This window comes from Dasypus novemcinctus, chromosome 5 (assembly GCF_030445035.2).
Source record: "Dasypus novemcinctus isolate mDasNov1 chromosome 5, mDasNov1.1.hap2, whole genome shotgun sequence".
In the NCBI taxonomy this organism is placed as follows: domain Eukaryota; kingdom Metazoa; phylum Chordata; class Mammalia; order Cingulata; family Dasypodidae; genus Dasypus; species Dasypus novemcinctus.
The window spans coordinates 35,881,273-35,902,635 of NC_080677.1; the positions used below are offsets into that span (position 1 = coordinate 35,881,273).

Consider the following 21,363-nt stretch of genomic DNA (forward strand, 5'->3'; position numbering starts at 1 on the left):
CTTAAAAAAAAAAAAAAAAAATTGACACGATTGTGTCTGGGACAGTGCTGGAGGAAGGGAGGGTTTGGCAGGGGACGTGGTTTTTCATTGTAAGTTCATCTTTGCATGTATTATTTTGATAACATTACAAGAGTAAATGTCGACATAAAAAAAGAATGCTAAAAACATCCCACAATTAAAACCTTTTAATTATATATGAGTCCAGTTTTCTTTCTGTTACCTTACATCAGAAACCACCTGTAAAATGTTTAAAGGGGCTAGGTCAATAGAAACTCAGCTGGTGACTTAAGAAACGGGTTTGAAGGGCAGGGCCGGGAAGGGAGGGTCCAGCGCGTGGAGACTCCGAACACAAGCTACTCGCGCGGGGGGCGGGGCCTCGTGACATCATAGAGACGCCCCGCCCCCTTACGTCGCGCACCGGGGAGGCTAGAAGGGGCTGGCGGCGCCGGCGCCATTTTGCCGGAGCCTGCGACCGAGTGGGAGTGGAGTAGGGCGGCCGCTGTTGCCGACTCTTTCCTTCTCCCCACGGTCCAGTCAGCGAATTGATTAGGCCATCGGCCCTCAAGCCGAGACCTGTCTCTTATTTAGTTCCGGAGTGCGCCTGTCCGACATGAGTGATGTAGAGGAGAACAACTTCGAGGGCAGAGTGAGTACAAAGCCGCGGGAGCCGTCTTCGGCGGCGGCCCAATGGTCCGGGACGAGCGCGGGCGGGCGGGTTTGTGGGAAGTCCTGCGGGGTCCCGCGGGCAGCAACCTCAGGAGCCATCGCCGTTGCTTCCTTGCATCCTAAGATGGCTACTGGGTTTCTCTCCTTCCCCCAAACACTGCGGATAACCCCCTCCCCCTTTTTGGAGACTGATACCTGGACTCCTGGGTCCTATTTCCCATCCGCATTGCTTCCTTCCTTCTCCCCGCTCCTGAGACTTCCTTTTCTCTTCCGAGGTGTAGGTCCCGGTCGCGGTGGGGCGGGAGGAGGCGGCGGGGAGTTCCCCTCCGGCCGGATAGTGGTAGGTGCTTCCTGCGGTGGCATTTTTGACGACCCCCGCCATCGTAGAGGGTCTCGGGGTCCAAAGTGCGCGGGGCTGTCGTCCGGGCGGGAAGAAGCTGGCGTGGGACTAGTGGGGCCTGTGTCTCCTTGGCTCTCTATTGCAGTGTGCGGCCGCGTCTCTGTCGGAACCGGCGGCGTTGCGTCTATTAAGGCGAAAGCCTTGAGGTTGAAGGTGGGACGAGCCTAATGAAGTGGTTAGTCAACGACCGCACCGACCCTTAAGCGTTCTTAAGAGGAAAGCTGTGAGGGGAAAACTACGCAAGGAGCCCTTTTCCCTTAATGTCCCTTTTACTTTCCTTTCACTTCAGAATGAATGTGGAAATGCTATAACGCCTTTTCAATTCCTCGATAACGGTTTTTTTTTCTCTTCTTTATATATCAACTTCTAATGTCTCTTTTCTTCCTTTGACCTTTCCTCTAAAAACTAACCGCTTTACAGGTTTTTACGGTAAAAACAAAAAAAAAGAGGAGTCTTCTGTCTGACTTTAATCTTACATAACTGAACGAATTTCATGGCTCGGTATTTTAAAAAGAACTAGTGGGTTTATACTGTTATCTAATTCAAAATTTTACCGGTAAATTATAGGTCCTCTCCATTTCTCTTCTCAGAAGTTTTCTTTATTTGGGGTCGGATGAATATAAACACCGCAGAGAATAAAGTGTTTATCTCCGGCTTAATGTACCAAAACATTTTATCAATGTTTGAATTATATTTCCGAAATTATCCTCGTAGTGGAAATAGATGTGAGTTAATGCGGACCCTAAGAAAACAAAATCCCCGGGCAACCTGTTCCCGGCGGTTGTGTTGGTTTTCATTCTTGTCACTAGGGGAAACACATAAACAGTTGAGTTGTGTGCTGGAGGCACTGAGTTTTTGTCATATTTTGGAAGCTCATATACTTAAACACCTGGAACCTTGTCAGTGAGATGAAGTCAAGTGAGGCTTTTGTTCTTTTTGGAGAAATTTAAAGCGGTAGATGAGACACTAAAAAAGCTAATTTAATTCCTTTAATATTGGATTTTTAAAAATAAAATTTGGGGCATAGATATACGTGAGTAGTTGAACCTGCTTACTTTTTAGGATGTTGAATTTTATTTTCCCCACAAAACTTTTAAAAGTCATGCAATAAAAATATTTGTTGGTAGTTGTAAGGTGCTACTTGTTTTGACAGTGCTGGGTAATTGTAGGAAGAAATTTTGCTGTCCGTTCATCTTTTGTTTTCTCAGATTAACTTTAATCTCTTTAAAAAAAATTTTGGTTGATGTTTGATTTGGTTTGTGCAGATAGGAGAAGGACTATCTAGGACATGGTTTCCTTTAGTTCTAAGATTCTTCCCCAAATTTAATATATATATAGATAGATATACTTTTAATAGAAAAGGGGACTTAGTTTTTCCTCTTATGACCATTTGTAGTCATAAATATTTTTCACAGCTGGTACCCTGATATATTTTAGTGTAAGTGAATTCAGTAGATTGAATAATTAATACTACAGAGCTTACCTGTCATATCTTTTTATGGCCTTTTTGTTTTGTTTTTTAAGGTTGAGGTAATTGTCTTTATTTGTGGCTGGTTAAGAAAGAAAACTGCCAGCACTTTTTTTTGTTAGTTTCTTAAAGCAATTTGATACTCACTAGAGCTTTTGGTTTTTAAACCATCATCCATCACGACCCTTTTTTTTTTTTTAAATCATCTTACCACAAACCAACAGTTTTAAAATTTTCACATAATAATTGTTGTGTTCTTATTTTTGTGCCTAGTTTTAATGTAGCAACCATTCAGAAAGACGCAAAATAGGATTTTCAAATGATGTGTGTTGAGGTGTTTAAGTGGTTATACTTCAGGCTTCTCTTTGACCACAGTAAATTAGGGAAGACACTGATGGTCGGTATTCAAATGTAAGGTTATTGAAACATTTGTGAAGATTGTTATAACTCTAGTTTATGGGTTAAATCAATGTTTTCCTTTGTGTAGGAATTTCATTAGTGAAAAGTATGCTTCTAATACTTTAAAAAGAGATTTCATTTGCTTTATTTACAGAATAAATGGGACACATGTAAATCTGTTTTATATAGAGAGAATTAGAGGGTGTTTTTTTCCTGGTGACTATTGTATGTGTTTTAGAATCAAAAAATCTTTGACATGTTTTCTAATTTACTACCCCGGATAATCTTGCAAGGGCTGGAGTATTGTTACCATTTTAGAGTTTAAAAACTGAGGCCTAGAAGACGGTGCAGCCAGGAGTCTGAGACAAGTCCAGTCCACTCCTTACATACATACACTGTGCTGTATGTATGTTGTACTTTTTCAAAAAGAGTACCCTGTGTACTTGAGTGTCTCAAAGCCGTTAGTGGAGTTTGCTGAAAGCAGTTACTGAAACTTAATTTTCTAGTATAGGTTAATATTGGTTCCATTTTAAAGAATGAGAGTAAAGGAACTTTAGAAAAGAAAATATAATTGGCTGGGTTCTGTTATAATTTTCCCTATCAGTTAACCAAAATTCTCTTCTGCCTGAGGTGTGAAGCTCATTGAGAATCTGCTGTTTTTCTAATAAGGACTAGGTGTTCTTGAGGGAAAGAAAACTTGAAGTCTAGTTTAAGATGACCAGCCACTCAGATCTGGGTAAGAGTAAGGTCTTTAAAATCTCAAGTGCTAAAAAACTATGTGATAGAGTTAAGATGTTCAGACAACAGTTGAGCAGCTTTGTGAACTAGGAGAAAGGATTAAGATTTATCTAGGCTGTAAAGATTTCACTGAATTTTAGGATTGGGAAAATGAATGTTGCATGGATTCCACAGTGAGAAGTTTGTGCTGAAACAGAGAGATTTGACCAAATATGCCATCGGTCAATGGAGGACTTTGAATCCTGATTTAGGAATTGGGACTTAATTCAGTATGCAGTAAAGAGGCATATGTGGGTTCTTAATTCTGAGAGGGTCATAAGAATAAGTTTAGCAAAGATGAGAGAGACTGGTACAGGAGGAGCAGTACAAAGCACTTGAAATATTTAAGGAAGGAAAAAAGTTAACAGACATTTAAAGTGGAAATGTCTTGGAATTGGGGGTGAAGTTGACACTTGAGCTGTGTGGCTTTTCTAGGTCATCTTAAAAGTAATGAGTTCACACAGCTTCACCTAAAATTAGGGTTTTGATCGGGAAGATTTTAGTGACCTTTCTAGATATTAAAAAGGAGGGAAATTAAGCTTTTCTTCATTTTGCCTATTTTATTCTCCCTTTACCCCTACATTTTCTTTTTTAAAAAAGAGCTGTCTGAAGAAGAGAATATGTTTTTGTTTTTTTTTGTTTTTAAGATTTCTTTCCTCATTAGCACTTGCTGTCTGCTCATTTTCTCTTTAGGAGGCACCAGGAACCAAACCTGGGACAACCTCCCCTATGGGGGAGAGGAGCTCAATTGCTTGAGCCACCTAGTTCATTACCCCTAAATTTTTTAACTAAATTTCAAAAAATATTGTGGCCGTTTTTTTTTCCATATGTGATGTCCTATTGTTTTTAACAGAAGTTAATGATTTCTTTATTGTTTAAGGGTCTATCTTATAATTCCAAAAATATTTATAATGTACTTTGTAGTACAGTTAAAGAGGAAAGATAACTGCTTATTCTTTGCTCTTGTTCAGGGTTGGTTCTGACTTGAGTAGCTGGAATGTTTTTAAGAGGCTTCTAGAGTCCCCTTTCTTTAAAGTATTAGATGATTGTTGATGAAATTTTAAAATAGGAGATGTGTGAATACTAGTGAGGTTTGCTTCTTTTCCCTTTTTCCTAGGAAGAAAATACAAATAAAATTAGTCTTTTACAGAAAAGGGAAAATGTCTTAGCACTTTAGTTTTAAAAAGATTTAATTTGGCTTCTTCAGTTTAATTTCGTATATTTCATCAAGTCAATCCATTATAAAATGTCAAAGCTCCTTTTCTCATTAGTAAGGATAGAATTAAACCTGAGAGAGTCTTCTTTGTCTTGGGTGTAGTTTATTTTCATAGGTTATGTACTATCATTTTCAACTTTAATGCTTTTTTAAAATTCTAATTTCCCTTACTCTTCAAAGAATTTATAAACTTAGGAAACATCTTCAGTTCAAAAAATGTATTTGAAATTGTTTCACTGCGGAATGTCAGTTTAATTTGCTTGATGTGAATAGAGAGGGCAGGATTTTTTTTTTTTAAGTTTTGGAAGTAATTATACCCATGGTGTATAAGTTACGATTTGTCACAGACGCTTCTTATGTTTTGCACCATTCCTACAATGAGAATAAATAGTCTTGAGATCTGAAAGAATATCAAGGGATTTATATATTAAGGATGAGAGTCATACCGAAGGACAAATGAACTTAATTTCTTTAATGAACCCGAATTGTTTATGTATGGTATAACGGGTAATATAGCAAGTGTGACAGGCCATGAATAGTTAGAATATTTTCTAGTACTTGCCTGACAGTGTGAAAATCATCTCCTCGATAGTATCAGTGAGTATGCAGGTATGAAATAATTAAAACTGATTATTTGTTCATATGTCCTAACAGATTTAGCAGGGCAAAAATTTAGCCAGAGGTGAGAAAATAGTAAAAATCATATGGGGAAAAGAAATGGTAAACACTGAAGAAAAGTTGAAAGGGTAGCAGTGAAAGAGAATGTGGCTCCCCCTCCTTTGCTTTAAGTTTTTGCCATATATAGTTGTGTATAATTCTTACTGTCTCATGATTTTCATCAAAGATATGTGATTAGGTGTGACTGAGCTGAGGTGAAAGAAAAGTTACCATTTTCCCTTGAAACTAGGGCCCTGTAAGTCTGACTTATTTGAGACTCTTAAATACTCTGTGACACTAGAAGATAAGATTGTAAGTGGAGTGTGTTGTACCAGGTTCTTAATAGTTAGGTTATAATTGCTGTGTATTGGTTTTTAATATAGCTAAACCACGTTTGTCCTTATAAACTTGTTTTGTACGTATTTTGAAATTGCCACATTCACACCAGCTTTTTGAACATTAAAATTGATTATCATAGAGAAGCTGGCAGGTTTATGAGCCATGCTTAAAATGTGTACAAGAATATAAATTTTACAGATCATTTCACAATTGTGACATGAATTTAAATATAAATTACATATGTATAGGTGCCAATTCCTGAGTAATTTCTATATAATAGAAGTTCCCCAAATAATTCAAAATTTGGAGACTATGCTTATGTATAGCATTAAAATATCTGTGGACCTTTGCAGGTCCAGGCACCACATTAACCTCATTTAAAATGTAGCATACAGGTATGACCCTAAAAGAAGGGAAATTATTCATATAGTTAATAACTTGGGAAATTATCACTTAGAAGTAGCTAAATTATGTAAATTATGAGCAATCATTTAAAATATTGTTCTAATAGCCATTAGGGATTAAGGAGAGACCGGAAGTGTTTCTTTCATACGCCAAAAGGTATCCTCTCATATCCAACAAGAAAGAGGCAGAAGTATTTCTGTAGACTAAAATTAAAGAACTGGGTAAATGCAGAAGTATCTTAAGTTCTAACAATTGACGTTCTTGGTACAATAAATATAGTGTATTATTTGGGTACCTTTAAAAACATCATTCCCCTCTGGACATTTTGCTGAAATTTTTTTTAGTTAAATACATGATGATTTCTATGGAGTTGGAACTAGATCTCCAGTTTATAAAGTTGTGAAAAAATATTTTGGGAAAGTTTTTTTTGTTTGTTTGTTTTTAACACTAGCTTATACTGTAACAGTGGTTCTTAACCTTTTTGTTCCATGGACCCCTTTGCCAGTCAGGTAAAAACCACAGACCCTTCTCAGGATGTAGCATCAGATCGGGTTGGATCTAACAACTACCATAATTTTGAAGTATGAATGAGCCAGAAGTGATTTTTTTTGTGGTATGCAGCAACTATAATGTGATATGAAATGAGTACTACTGTAACTTATTGCATACACTCATAAGTGAAGGAAATGATAGATTTCAGTTAGAGGTCAGAGAAAAGAAAGGTAATAAGTTGTGGGGTTTTTTTTGTTTTTTGTTTTTTGTTTTTTGTTTTCAACTCAAGCTCACAACCCCCTTAAATCTCTCCGTGGACCCCTGGTTAAGAACCCTTGTACTATACTCTTAGAGATTTGAATTTATGAACATTTGGTGCTATTTCATGGCAATGGATTTGCCTTGCCTTAATATTGGAAGGGATTACAGTGTAGTATTTATATTGGTTTATGTGTTTATTTAAAGTGGTATTAAGTAGGAATCATGTGTTTTCCTTTCATCTGTAGTGTACTAGTAACTATTAAGATATTACAGTTATTGCTTGTTTAGGAATGGTTTGTGTTCTGCAGCAATGTGCAAGGTATATGTAGGTACCCTTTTCTTGATGAAAGAATAGTAAATAGTTATTGTGAAAAACTGTTTTAACACAGAAAAGAAAGGTGGCTCTTAAGATTGTTTTAGATACACTATTGTCCTTTCTTAGTATTCGTTGTTTGTTAGTTCTCCACCCTTTTTACTCTTTTTGACTATTCTTCAGCTACCAGCAAAGGTGCCTTGCTAGTAAATAATAGTTGAAAAACTGAATAAATTAAAAAAAAAAAAAAAAGCAGGTAGATTATGCTTTTAGAATTTTCTACCTCGCTTCTTGTTTATACTAGATAAGATATTCTGGAGGCCTATTAAAGATTTCTGTTAAAATCTGCAGCATGATTTAGTTAAGTCATTGGATATTGGATCCAGGGCCAGGTTACTGAAAAATTTGTGGAATTACTTTACCTGTAGAGTATTATGAGCAGGTTAAGTGAAGTCTAGTGAAATATGGCGGCTACCACCCCTCCCCAGCATTTAATTTTCTTTTCTATTTTCAGTTTCAATTCAGTTTACAAATCCTGAATCGTCTCATAATGAAGACAAGTACAGGGTAGAAAAGGATTATCTAGTATTTATCCATAAAAGGCTAGTTGTAGCCTGGTTTTCTGAAGCACAGTTGAGTGAAAATGATATTTATTTGGTAACATCTTTTGAGAAATTAGTTACTTAAAGATAGTAAATACTGATATGTTTTTCTGTGTGAAGACTATTAAACACAATGAGATGCCACCTTTTTTGGTATTATAGTAAAAATATTTAAAGTTTATTTTGTACTTTGTTTATTTTTCAGTTAGGTTGGTTTACTGGTAGATCTTGATTTACTTTCTAGATGAGTCAGAATTGTTTTGTAAGTTAAAATGAGAGTGACAGCTTCCTAGCTAGGAGTTAGAAGAAAGTTAAGAGGACTGTTTTCCATGAAGAAAATTGAAGATTTCGATTTCCCTGAGATTAAAAAAGAGAAGAGCAGGTGATCTCGGTGTGAGGCTAACAGAGGTTAGGTATTTGTGGCATCTTGGAAATAAAAAGCAAGGCTTCTAAATATGCAACTATTAAAGTTATGTTAAAGAAGAGAGACTTGAAACTTTTAAAATGCACGTATATTTGGCCATAAAATTTTATCATGTACTAGGGAGAGATTGTGTCAAATATACATTTTAAGAATAAATTTTGAGATTTACAGTAAGATTTTGATTTATTTCCTAGTAAAAATTTATTAAAAGTTACAGTATCTCAAAAAGCAGAGCCTGCTATACATATGTGTAACGAGGCCGTGGTAGTGTTTATAGATACTATTCCATCTATTGCTGTTCAGCAGTAGCTTAAATGAATGTTATGCCAGAGAATCCGTTTTAGAGAAGTGAAAGTCAAAGAGGAAAATACTCTTTTATCAGTTTAATGAACCAGCCGATTAGGCTTCATTTACAACAAAATTAGCCGTACTTTTTTTTTTCATACAGCACTGAGTATGCCACTTTTACAGTGTTTCAATGAATGGAAAACGCTAAATTGCTATCATTCATACTCCGAGAATCTGTCCAGGAATTTAAGAGAATATCTGAGATGTAGTGAAGGCATTATTGTATAGGTAGCTATATGGGAAAGGTTGGTATTCAACAGAAAGGTAGCAATTTATTTCAAGTTGTTTTTCATCTGAGAAAATGGATGGACTAGAGAGTCTTTTAACATTAAACTTGAAGTAGAAGGGAAAGTTTTAAGAAAGTTGACGAAAGAAATGCTACATAATCATATAGCACAATAGAAAAACTGGTGTGAAGTTACTGTTGTGAAATTGAAGTGATTACACTGAAATCCAGGCTTAAGTGGACAGGGAAACCAAACTGTCCATAACACTCTGGTCATGAGTGCCTCTTATCTGTCAGATCACTAAGAAGCTATCAAAACATGTAGATGATATATACTCTGTTACCAATAAATATACGCATTAATCTTTGCAGACTAGTAAACTATGAGTACAGATTTAGCTTTATAGTTCATTACAATTATTTGCAAAATGCAAAAGGTGACTTTTTTCCCCTTGTTACAAAATCTTTGATCTTTAATAATTTGCATAGAATTTATTTTAAAAGCAAGCTTTTAGATTCTAAATTATTTCATTCGGAAAGTTTTGATTTATAGTCACCTTTTTCAGAAACTGGTTTTCTGATGCAGGATATCAGAAAAAAGGGAGCATAGTATGCGTAAGTGCATAAAATATGCAAAAACTGAACAAGAGGTGCAAACACAGATAAAGGCCATCATATTAATTTGTAACTTCTTGTATGTTATGACATTCATGGATAATAAAATATTTTGAAATGGCACCGTTATGAAAATACATAAATAATATGGGGAAATTTTAACAATTTCATGTTTCCTTTTCCCCTTAGTTTTTTCAGTATGTTCGTTTGCCTTCGGAACATATCTTTCTGATTAAGTTAGAGTGAGCAAAGATAATGTTCAAACAAAATTGGAGGAGGATGTTAAATTTTAGACTTTTTTGGCCGTTAGCATGTTTTCTATAATGAATGTGTCTCCTTATTTAGGCATATACAAATAATTTAGCCTGGGGTGCTTTGCTTTAGTAACTATATCTTGATTTCTTGACATGGCTTAGTGAAAGTTTATTCTTACATCACTAAGACTCTTCAGGTTTATAAAATAGTGGAATCATAGCATTTAGGTGGGGGGAATTACAGTTCATATTAGATTTGTGCCTGAATTAATTTATATTAAAATTGTTCTCTTAGGAATTAGGATGAAACATGAAAGGGGAGGAGGGTGAAGAGTATGGTAAAAAAAAACATTTAGAGAAATTCAGTAAATTCTCTTTAATTGTTAGAATCTAGACTTTCGAACAATTTTAAATATTATAAAATTGGGTTTTTTGTTTTTGTTTTTGTTTTTTTAAATAAACTAGTTATTTGCACTTTACCTGCTGGCTTTTCCATTTGATAGATAACATTCTGAACTCCAGCAGAGTTTTATAATCCCCACGTGCTTAAATATACTAAATGTTCTTTTTCCATTAAGGTTAATGTTCGTGAAGAAATTGAAGAGTTTTTTCCAAGAATGTGGAAGATAAATCAAGATAAAAGAAGGCTAATGAAAAGTATTAAAGATCAGAAAATTAAAATTGAATGGGGGAAAAAATTGAACAGAAGATTGGTCAGATAGAAGCACTTGAATATTTTTTTAAGGCTATTTTGAATTGTTTGAATTGGGGAAGAATACACGAAGTATGAAAAATGAAAAACTCAATGAAGAATGAAGAGAAGTAGAAAGCAAGAGTGAAGTAGAATTAAAAGAATCTGGAAGAATGAATGGGTCCTAGGTTAAGTAAATGTATGGTTTATGTTCCAGTGTCTGTATGATCAAGTTGTAGATGAATTTGCATGATTACTTAGTTAATAGAGAATTGGTGATCTGGTTCAAGTAGGGAATTATTGAGGACAGTTAGCAGTATTAACAATGGGTTATTAATGAGCTGAAATTTTTTCTGGAGGGTGTTGCCTAACCGTTTGTTTTTCAGGAGCAATCAATATAAAATAATTACGGTACTTTAAATGTTAGGTGGTAGGCATCTACGTGACCAGTGCCATTTGTAATACTGTCTTCTTTGTTAGGAGTCTCGCTCTCAGTCAAAATCTCCAACTGGAACTCCTGCTCGTGTAAAATCGGAGAGCAGGTCAGGATCTCGTAGTCCTTCAAGGGTTTCCAAACACTCTGAATCCCATTCTCGATCAAGATCAAAATCCAGGTAAGTCTGTTTAAATATTTAAACACTTAAAATGCTTTCTTTGGGTTCTTCAGGACCGAGGGGTTTTTGCCAGATCTTTCATTTCTGCTGCTTTTTGTGTAGAGGTTTCAACCAAAGGCTGAAGCTACTGAATTTATTAAGTAGCTTTTTCTTAGATTGTGCTCTATGAAAATTAAAAATATAAGGACTTATATAAGCCAGAATCATCTCTTGGACTAGTTAATCTATTGGATATTAGCTATTAATACAAATTATATAGACATAGATAATAGATTGACTTTGGTGTGCTTGGCATTTGGCATTGGATAATTAGCGTTTGGTTTTATAACAAGATTTGCACAATAAAAAAGATAATTTTTTCTGTTGGAGACTTGCATGCAATTTTAGTGGAGAAGGTTAATATATATTGTACTCTGGCTATCAGTGGCTTGGGATGCTTTTTCAAAATTCACGTTCCAGCCATATTCTTTACGTGAAGATTTTTATTTTCAGTAGACTCAGGGTGGGGCTCTGGTCAGATATAATTTGAATAAAAACATCTCCAGATGATTGAGAAGCCTCTGCCACCAGCAGAAGCAAGACCTGCTGTTTGCAAGGTTCATTGTATCCAATGTCCCAGGTGTATTGGGGTGGGGAAAAAAGATTAAAAAACAGCTTGGACAAGACGGTTTGTCATTGTAATTTCTTGAGTAGAAACATAACTTTTAATAAAGTCTACTTGTATGAAAACAATCCGTTGAAAGGCTCTCCTTTTTCTGAGGTCTACAGCCATGTCTTTTTCTTTGTGGCATTCAGGAATCCCACACAGTGCTCAGTTTTTACTACCAAGTACTCAGTAATGATTTAATTAAATGTCCACATTAGAAGAATAGCACAAAATAGAATTAAGATGTATAAATAGAAATGAGCATATTTTCACTTCAGGATCTTGTCCTTGCTGCCCTGAGCCTAGAATTCTCTTCACTTAGATATTCTTGTATATCACAAGCTCTCTGCTCATGGGTCATCCATGAACACTAAATATTAGTGTGTACTCTCTCTTTTTTCTCTTACTTTTCATTTTTTCATAATACTTGTCACTGATTCTTAAAAAAATAATTGGTATGGACTTATTTTTTAAGCAGATATAATCTGTGTTCTGTATTAATCACCACAAAAAATTTTAGAACAATTTTATTACTCCAAAGAGAAAAATTCCACACCCCTTAGAAGGTGCCTCTCCATCCCTCTATCCTTCACCAGCCCTGCATAACCAATCTAATTCTATCTTTATAAATTGGTTTATATTTATATTATATATAAATGGAATCATACAATGTATAGAACTTTGTGTCTGGTTTCTTTGACTTAGTGTAATTTTTTTTTTTTTTGCCTATATTAACATCTTGTAACATTAACATGCATTTGTTCAGTTTCAAAGAAAAAAAAACAGTTTCATAAATGCATTACTGGGAAGCAGATGTGGCTCAACTGATATGGCATCTGCCTACCACATGGGAGGTACAGAGTTCAAACCCAGGACCTCCTGACCAATGTGGTGAGCTGGCCCGTGCACAGTGCTGCTGCACGCGAGGAGTGCTGTCCCACACGTGTATCCCCTGCGTAGGGGAGCCCCATGTGCAAGGAGTGTACCCCTCAAGGAGAGCCGCCCTGTGCGAAAAAAAGCGCAGCCTGCCCAGGAGTGGTGCCACACACATGGAGAGTTAATGCAGCAAGATGATGCAACAAAAAGAGACACAGATTCCTGGTGCCACCTGATGAGAATGCAAGTGGACACAGAACACACAGCGAATGGACACAGAGAGCTCTAGACAACTGGGGAGGGGAAGGGGAGAGGAATAAGTAAAAAATCTTTTTTAAAAAAAATTTGCATTAAAAAAATATATATTATATTAAATAAATGCATTATTACCCATATTCATATTTCACATGAGGTTTTACTGTGTATACACTTCCATTTAGGTATGGACTCTTAATGGGTTTTTAATGTCTCATATTTCATGATTACTGAAAAGTAACAGTTGCTATTCGAAATGATGGTTTCTTCTTATTACTGTTTTTTGTTTTTAAAACCGAGGCTCTAACTTAGCAGTGCTAAAAAAAATTAAGGAATTTCCTGTTTAGTATCTTTTTTTTTTTTTTAATCTGGTTGTGTCATCTTCTCAGTGCGTTGCTTCACCACGAAGGGCCTATATCTCTCTGTGCAGCACAGGTCTGGGACACCTTTTTTTACTTTTTTTACTTTTACTTTTTTTTCCTGGGATCAAACCCAGGTCCTCTGTATGGTAAAGGGGAGCTCAATTGCTTGAGCCACAGCTGCTTCCCTGTTTGGTTCTTGCGCAAATTTTCTTTACATGCACTCAACCCCCACCCAATGATTACTTTTCTTTTCAACAGTAGTTGAGAGTAGAAACTCGTATTCTGTTTTCTTTCCTTCTTGGGGGACTTTATAACTTACTTACCCTTCAATAAATCTTTACTCTCAGTCTGGTATTCAAGGTTTTACGCAATGTTGCCTTCTTTCCTATCTTCATTCTCGTTACTTCTTTCACAAATATCCTAATTCTTAGCAGATTGTACTGTTTTGCTATTCGTTAAAGTTTCTTTCCAAGAAAACTTTGCTCTTGCTTCTCCTAGAATACTTTTCGCCTTTCTACTTAGCAACATTTTAACTATTAAGTCTTCCAGCCTTCCTTTCATAAAATCTTCCCTAATCAGTTTTATTCCTTCACCTACATGACCTCTCTTTTTAAACATTCTGGCCCTTAGCACTTCTAAAATGTATTGAATGCCTCATAGAATAATTATTTTGTATGACTGTCATCCCCACTATGGGTCAGGGTAAGTTTACTTAAGTATGGGTAATATGGATGGCAAATAAGAATTTGTTGAGCTAAAGAAACTTAAAGGCAGAAAAAAGGCTGTCTGACAGCTACTGGGAATAATAGAAGTAGGATGAACAGCAGTGGACAGATGTGTGAGATTCTAAAGAAAGCTTGAAGAAATGAAGACTAAAATCCTCTAATAGGTATGATGGGCATTTTAGGTTGTTGATGAACTAATTTAGCAGGTGCTAGATTGCAGTAGACTAGAAAGGTTGGAACGTAAGGAAGTGTGATACTTGACAGTGAGAAGAATATAAAACCATAATGACAAGAATAAAAGGATTTTTGGTGGTGGTAGTTGAATTTTTGCTTTCATTTTTCTTTTTTTAAAAAGGTAAGTACCTTCCTTTTTATAGGTTAGGTGAAAAGATGAATGTAGAAGAAGACTAAACAGAAGGTGGTTGTAGTGATCAAGAGGAGGAATACCTATTCCTCAGGAGAAAAGAACTGAGAATGGGCAGGAATTTACATGAATGTCCTTAGAGGAAGGAAGCTAGGCATTTTGTTTCAGTATGTTTAAATTATTTCTCTCAAAGGTCGAGATCAAGGAGACATTCTCATAGACGTTACTCTCGATCCAGATCCCACTCTCATTCTCATAGGAGACGATCTCGAAGTAGATCATATACACCGGAATACCGGCGTCGAAGGAGCAGAAGTCATTCTCCAATGTCTAACCGGAGAAGACACACAGGCAGCAGGGTATGTGGGGTTTTTTTTTTTGTTGTTGTTGTTGTTTTCTGTTTTTTAATTAGAGGAGATTTTCTTTCGAGTAGTTAAGAACATGTGGAAAGAAATGATATTCCAAGACTGGGTTGAGAATATTGCGGTACATTCAAGGTTTTTACCATAGTTGGGAGGTAAATAAGGAATTAACAAAACTCTTATTAGTAGTTAATACCTATATTAAGCACTGTGGAAAGTTCTTTAAATAGGAATGTTTTTATTCAGCTGTAACATAGCCTGAAGGGTGCGCCAAAGAAAATCTGCGTGTACCATGAACTATAAAATTATAGCTTGCGTGTATTAGTTTTTAAAGACTCCTCTCCAAATAACTTGAAACAAGGTAGTGTTGGTGTATTGGGGAGGTATTCTAAAAGTATTTGCATGTATTTTAATTTGGATTTTTTAAATTAACATCCTTATTCAATAGGCGAATCCAGATCCCAACACTTGTCTTGGAGTGTTTGGCCTTAGTTTGTACACAACAGAAAGAGATCTTCGTGAAGTATTTTCTCGATATGGACCTTTGAGTGGTGTGAATGTGGTTTATGATCAGCGAACTGGGCGATCACGAGGATTTGCTTTTGTTTATTTTGAGAGAATAGATGACTCAAAAGAGGTAAATAGTTTATAATTGCTGAAAATATTTTCTATGGCAATAAAAATACCATTTAGTTTTTTAAAAATAAAGGTGTTGGATGCTATTTAAAAATTGTCAATTTGAAACATTTTTGATATGCATATTATACATAATTATTATATTTGTTAAAAATTGAAGTGTTCTCTTTACAGTAGGCCATATTTATCCTCCATGCAAATGACTAAACTGACTTTAAAATTAGTTACGTGATGTTTAAATTTAATGTATTTTGTAAATTACCTCCCTGTGTAGAGATACAAAGCTTGCTTTTTCTAGTCTCAATATTTGTCATTCTGTTCTATTATTGAAAAAATGTACATGGAGAGAATTAGCCCTTCATTTTTTGTTTAGTGTCATTCTGATTTGCCTAACAAAATAATTCTAATTGGTGTTAATGATTTGAAATACTGCTCTTCTAATAGTGTAGGCATTGAATTGTAAAGGAAGTGATATATAATAAGCAAGTTCCTAGTGATTGAGTTAGAAAATTCCATTATAAGAAATTTAAAACTAAATATTTAAGTTTTATAAGACCTTAATAATTAGTGAAGATTAGTGATGTTTCTTTGAGTGGGGTGTGTACCATTTTTCATTTGACAGCAGTTGGGTATAGATCAGTGCTGTACGCATCAAAGCTTGTAAGTTATTTACATAATAGGCATTCTAAAATGTTAGTATTAGGGCTTTTTTCTGTTTTTATATATTTGTGGTTTGTTTATTCCCATTCTCAAGTAAGGACTAAAGGTATAGATTTGGAAATACCAGGATATTTGACCTGAAGAGACATTTTATTCTTTTAAGTGCCTAAGGGCGAAGTGATGGGAATGAATTTAGTTGTGAGACCTGGGAGGACTTGGTGGCAGGTTTAAAGGTTCCTTTATTTTGGAGCTCACTAGGTGGCAGTGTGGTACGTAAATAACGGCTTGACTTGCTGAGATTTGCTAACTGGATTGCACTTTCTGCCTTGAGTTACCCAGACAGACTGAAACTAATTACTGCCATCCTCAGTGTTATGCAGGTTTCCTTGAGTTGTGTGCTTCCTACTCTCACGGCTATAGCTTACCCCAGTCCTTGAGCACAGGCTTCCTAAACCGATTAAGCGGCCCTGTCTGGGTGCGTTAGAAAAATCACTACTAATGGTGTGAATATAGAGAGGATTACTATATAAAATCATAGTCTCAGAAATTTAGGGTAGAAAGTCTTAGAGAATTTTATTTTTAAAATTTTAAATGGAAAATATGTTGAACTTGTTGCTGTTTCGGTTTTTCTAACACTTTTTTGTATTTATATGATAGAAATTTAAGTCAGGTTTTTTTTTAATTAGGGAAACAATTATTTTTTTAAAACTGAGATCAAAAGAGATATTTTGCTCTTCTAGAAGTTAGAGTATGTTAGAGTATGTAGGTTTTAATTAAAACAAAAGAATTGGCTTTTTGGGGGACTTTTAAGGTGAAATGTTTGTGAATTACCTTAAAATTAGATTTTTGTTGATTCAGTATCAATGAGTGCTATGTCCTTTGGATACTGAATCCTATCAGTATACTGGACTGTAAACTTAAAATCGAAGTTACTAGAACCTTACATCACCCTTTTCAGTGTTTTAAATTCACTCTTTGTAAGTGAAATGTCAAAAGACCAGGTAGTGAGCAAGAAATGGCAGCCTACCTGTGCAACTTAGTTTAGGCTGAAAAGACTTTTCACCCCCACCCCCAGCCATTGTCAATCTTATAGAGTTAGGGAACTAGAAAGTGAACTAGAGTTAGAACTGGAATATTTCTTAGAATGTTTATTGACTGCTCTTTTTTTTCTTTTTCTTTTTCTTTTTTTTTTAGATTTATTTTCTTTATTTATTCCACACACACACAACCTCGTTTGCACTCGCTTTCTGCTGTATCTACTCGTCTTCTCTTTAGGAAGCACCGGTAACCAAACCTGGGACCTTACATGTGGGAGAAAGGCTCTTAATCACTTGAGCCATCTACACTCCCTACTTTGTTACGTCTCTCATTGTTTCCCTTTGTGTCCCCTTGTTGTATCAGCTCACCGCGACATCTGCTTCCCTGACTGCTCTTTAGACTGAGTATTTTACAGTGTGTTCTTATTACTTAAGGGCTAGGGGATTATGCATGACTTCCTGTGTCTCTTCTCCCTTATAGGCTATGGAAAGAGCAAATGGAATGGAGCTGGACGGTAGAAGAATTCGTGTGGATTATTCTATCACCAAAAGAGCACACACTCCTACACCAGGCATCTACATGGGCAGACCAACTCAGTAAGATTTTTTCAATTTCCTAAGATATTCCTAAACTATAGGAGGCCAGAAATGTGTGCAAATTTTTGGTTAATCAGAAAATGATTTTTTTCTCTTAGAGTTGAAAATTATTTAACTTGTATAAATTCTTTGAATCTATATATAAATTGAACCTGGGGGCCTAATTAAAACTATCAAAGTGGATTCTTGGCTCTTCTTTTAGTACTATACAAGTGGAGAATTATTAAATACTAGAAAAGTATGTGCTTTTTAACAATTTCTGGTCATGTATGACCTTGGAAACCTCCATATCAGGGAGGATTTTACCTATTAGCTTTTTAAAAAAAAAAAAAAGCCACAGTTGTCACATTGACTAAAACATGAATGGGGGATTTTATAATGTTTAAATATAGTTACAGCCAAAGAAGTATTCACAGAAGTATTAGTATTTCTTGGGAGTGAAAGAAGGAATATGGGCTTCCATTTAATTTGAAAGCTTAATGGGAAGAAAACATGGGGTTGACTAGGAGAGCATACAGAAAACTGAAGTGAAAAATAGGATTAAGTTTGGAAAACAGCAGGAGAAAGGGCTAAGAGTTTAAATTCACTGTCAAAGGTTTAGATACCAGACCTTAAAATTTTTTTAGTGCTGACCCTCAATGTAAGGTAGTCAGTCACTGTGGTGTTCAAGGTTGGTTACTTTTTAATTCCTGAAATGGTTTTTAAGCTAGTCATAGGGATATACGTGTTAAAATTTGGTACTGCTTTCCAACACAGTGCTTCCTTTCACTTTGAAGTTAATGATTTTATTAAACAGTCTTGGAAAATAACTGTCTACAGTAATATAAAATATTGGCATTTTTATGTTTTATAGTAGTGGTGGCGGCGGCGGAGGTGGCGGTGGAGGTGGAGGTGGAGGTGGCGGCAGGCGTCGAGATTCTTACTATGATAGAGGATATGATCGTGGATATGACAGATATGAAGACTATGATTACCGGTACAGGTAATGTTTTAGCTTGTGATTTTTGTTCTAAATTAGTTGATAATAGTGTTTAAATTTCTATTTGATATGTATTTATAAAAACTTGATTTTTAAAATAGATTGTATATCTCTATTGGGAAATGATTTTCCTTAAGGCGGAGCTGAGTTAACGGATCTGTATTGGCCAATATTTTGCTGTGCCATGTGCTTACTGTTCTTTTCTACAATCATGAGCACATGGAACTTAATAGTTATCCTCTTGGAGAGTTCATTATTATTTTGATAAAGAATTTTTATTTTCATCTGCTTGTGGTATGCTATATATAGTCTTATTTCCTACAGAAGAAGATCACCTTCTCCTTATTATAGTCGATACAGATCACGATCAAGATCTCGTTCCTACAGTCCAAGTATGTAACCTTTTCTTTTTAAGAACCTCATTTCTAAATGTTTCCATTTAGGAAATTAGAGTATATGGTGGCTGTTAATAGTTGTGAAAATATTGGGCAGGTCAAGTTATAATTGTTCATGTTTTAACATTTCTTTTCCTTTTTTTCTTTCAGGACGTTATTGATATACTGAATGGTTTGCAGTTTGAGACGTGTTTCTTCTTCTTTTGTTTTTGTTTTCTTTTTTTCTTTCTTTTTTTTTTTTTCTTTTTTTTCTTTTGTTTAATTCTGGGTTTCCCCAAGCTTTTTAATCCTTCCTACTCCTTAAAAAGAACTCTTCTTAAAAATCTTTGGTTTATTTAGCATCTATATTTTGTCAATTGTATTGCTCTTTTCCACCCCTCTTATTATACTCTTGAAGATGTAATTGTCATTTTGAGTAGTTAAACATCTTGGATAAAAAAGGAACCCCAGTGTTATGTTTTGTAAATGGTTTTTCATTGCTTTAACAGCAAATTATCTCTTAATCAAATGAGAAAAGAAATTGACCGTTTTAAAGCTTCTTTTGTGCTAGACTTTGTTATTAGACATTGTATTAGAGATCTGCATTTATGACAAACGTTTCTTTTTAAACTTTGTTTTGGGTATGATAGTAACACACACAGTTCAGTCATGTTTGTCTGGGGTGGCATGGAACAGTCAAATAGTTGAGAGTAGAAAAGTTTGAAGCTATTATAGAAGAAAACACTTGGTCATTTCTTTTGAAGAATGGAATTTTTGAACCCTAAAATTAAGTCTTTGTTTTTAGAGATGAAAAGCTTGTGGACTCCTCCATGACATGTTGTATTTTAAATACATCTGTTAAACCTTACAAACTTATAAAGTGTGATTTTTGTGTTAAACTTATCGAAGTTTGAATATTCCCTTAATCAGTGAAGGACAACCCTTATTTATTAACTAGAGCAATTTGTATAATTTGCTGTTAGAAATTTTGGTATTGACAATGGTTATGCAGGCTATTGTATAATATAAAGTTCTTAGAAGATAGGTGTGGGGGAAAGTAGTGTCCTTTCAAATAAAAGTCAATTTCTTTGAAAATGGTATTGTCTCTTTATTCTGGTACAGTAGAATGATATAAATGAACTGATTAGGGAACCAGTCCTTTCCCTCCTCCCCCCCCCCCCCCCACATTCCCCCAGTGTGTAGTTAAATGTTTTTCCAATCCTGAGTTAATTTCCTAACTTTTCTGACATTTTTATTTGTACCTGATGATATAATCGTTGTCTCTTCAGTATTTTTGTGTGTGTGGACAAATTTTTAAGTATTGAGAGTATTTGGTACCACCACCTGTGCTGAAGGAAAAATAAGTACTATGGCTCATGTTTTTAAGGAGCCTCATTCTAGTAAGAAGCAACTTAATGACTAATAAATGTGGAATTAGCTCCTTTGTTTTCTCCCTCAATGGGAATAAAATGAGATCATTTTAATCTTTGATTGATAAGTGGATCAAAGGATTTTATAAATCTGTGAGGTTGAAGTTTCTTAGCCATTTTTTACTAAAAAGCTAAATTTTCAAATGATCTGTCCTTTTTATATTTTACCAATAAAGGATGTCCAAAGAACAAAGTTGGCCCTGTTTGAGTTGGTCCCTAGAAAGTCTTTATTGTGTGGTTAAAATGAAGAGCCATAAGGATTAAATGTGTAATATATGTAAATGTTTTATGTTATGAAGAAAAATGAGGGAGGATACAAGTTTAAATAAGTAGTCATGGTAACCAGATATGGCTCAAGCAATTGGGCTCCCCTGTACCATATAGGAGTTTCAGGGTTCAATGCCCAGGGTCTTCTGGGGAAGGCAAGCTGGCCCACATGGTGTGCTGGCCCATGCAGGAGTGCTGCACCATGCACTGAGTTGCTGGTACAGCAAGGTGACCCAACGGGGAGATGCATCGCTGAGAGACCATAAGAGAAGGCATATCAGTGAGCTGAGGGTGGTGCAAGAGAATGATCACCTCTCTTCCACTTGGAAAAGTCCCGGGATCAGTTCCCAGAGCTGCCTAATGTGAATACAAGGAGACAGAGGAACACACAGTGAATGGACAAAGAAAGCAGACAAAAGGGGGAGGGGGAGATAAATCTTAAAAAAAAAAAAAATACAGTAGTCTAAAGGCCTCCCTGAGAAGGTAGAATTTGAGTAAAAGATCTGAAGGGGACTGAGGGAGGGAACTTTGCAAATAATCCAGAGGAAGAGCATGTTAGATATAGGAAACAGCACGTGTGTGTATATAGATAGGTTTAATGCCAGCTGTGTTAAGATTGCCTGAAT

General features: G+C 35.5%; 1 protein-coding gene and 1 long non-coding RNA gene across 4 annotated transcripts; both read left to right on the forward strand.

Moving 5' to 3' along the window:
- The first annotated feature begins 402 nt into the window (after positions 1 to 402).
- Positions 403 to 20,135, forward strand: TRA2A (transformer 2 alpha homolog). 3 transcript variants are annotated; one of them, XM_023589629.3, is made up of 8 exons: positions 403 to 646; positions 11,034 to 11,167; positions 14,589 to 14,754; positions 15,206 to 15,394; positions 17,572 to 17,687; positions 18,544 to 18,669; positions 18,991 to 19,058; positions 19,212 to 20,135. In XM_023589629.3, exons 1-8 carry the CDS (start codon positions 611 to 613, stop codon positions 19,220 to 19,222), a joined length of 846 nt encoding a protein of 281 aa, XP_023445397.1. In that variant the 5' UTR covers positions 403 to 610; the 3' UTR covers positions 19,223 to 20,135. The 3 variants fall into 3 exon arrangements, with proteins under 3 accessions (XP_023445397.1, XP_004461408.1, XP_004461410.1); XM_004461351.5 differs by having other exon boundaries at positions 420 to 646; positions 18,541 to 18,669; XM_004461353.5 differs by having other exon boundaries at positions 451 to 646; positions 14,655 to 14,754; positions 18,541 to 18,669.
- LOC139439021 (uncharacterized) lies at positions 1,152 to 10,519 on the forward strand. The gene is made up of 2 exons (XR_011648798.1): positions 1,152 to 1,241; positions 10,441 to 10,519. It is a non-coding gene; the product is annotated as an uncharacterized lncRNA (long non-coding RNA).
- Positions 20,136 to 21,363: the final 1,228 nt, after the last annotated feature.

What these genes read in the sequence shown, in the direction of transcription:
- TRA2A (XM_004461351.5), top strand. Translation starts at nt 611, where the DNA reads ATGAGTGATGTAGAGGAGAACAACTTCGAGGGCAGA. An exon ending in CGATCAAGATCAAAATCCAG is followed by an intron (nt 11,168 to 14,588) that starts GTAAGTCTGTTT and finishes TTTCTCTCAAAG; the next exon opens with GTCGAGATCAAGGAGACATT. An exon ending in GAAGACACACAGGCAGCAGG is followed by an intron (nt 14,755 to 15,205) that starts GTATGTGGGGTT and finishes CTTATTCAATAG; the next exon opens with GCGAATCCAGATCCCAACAC.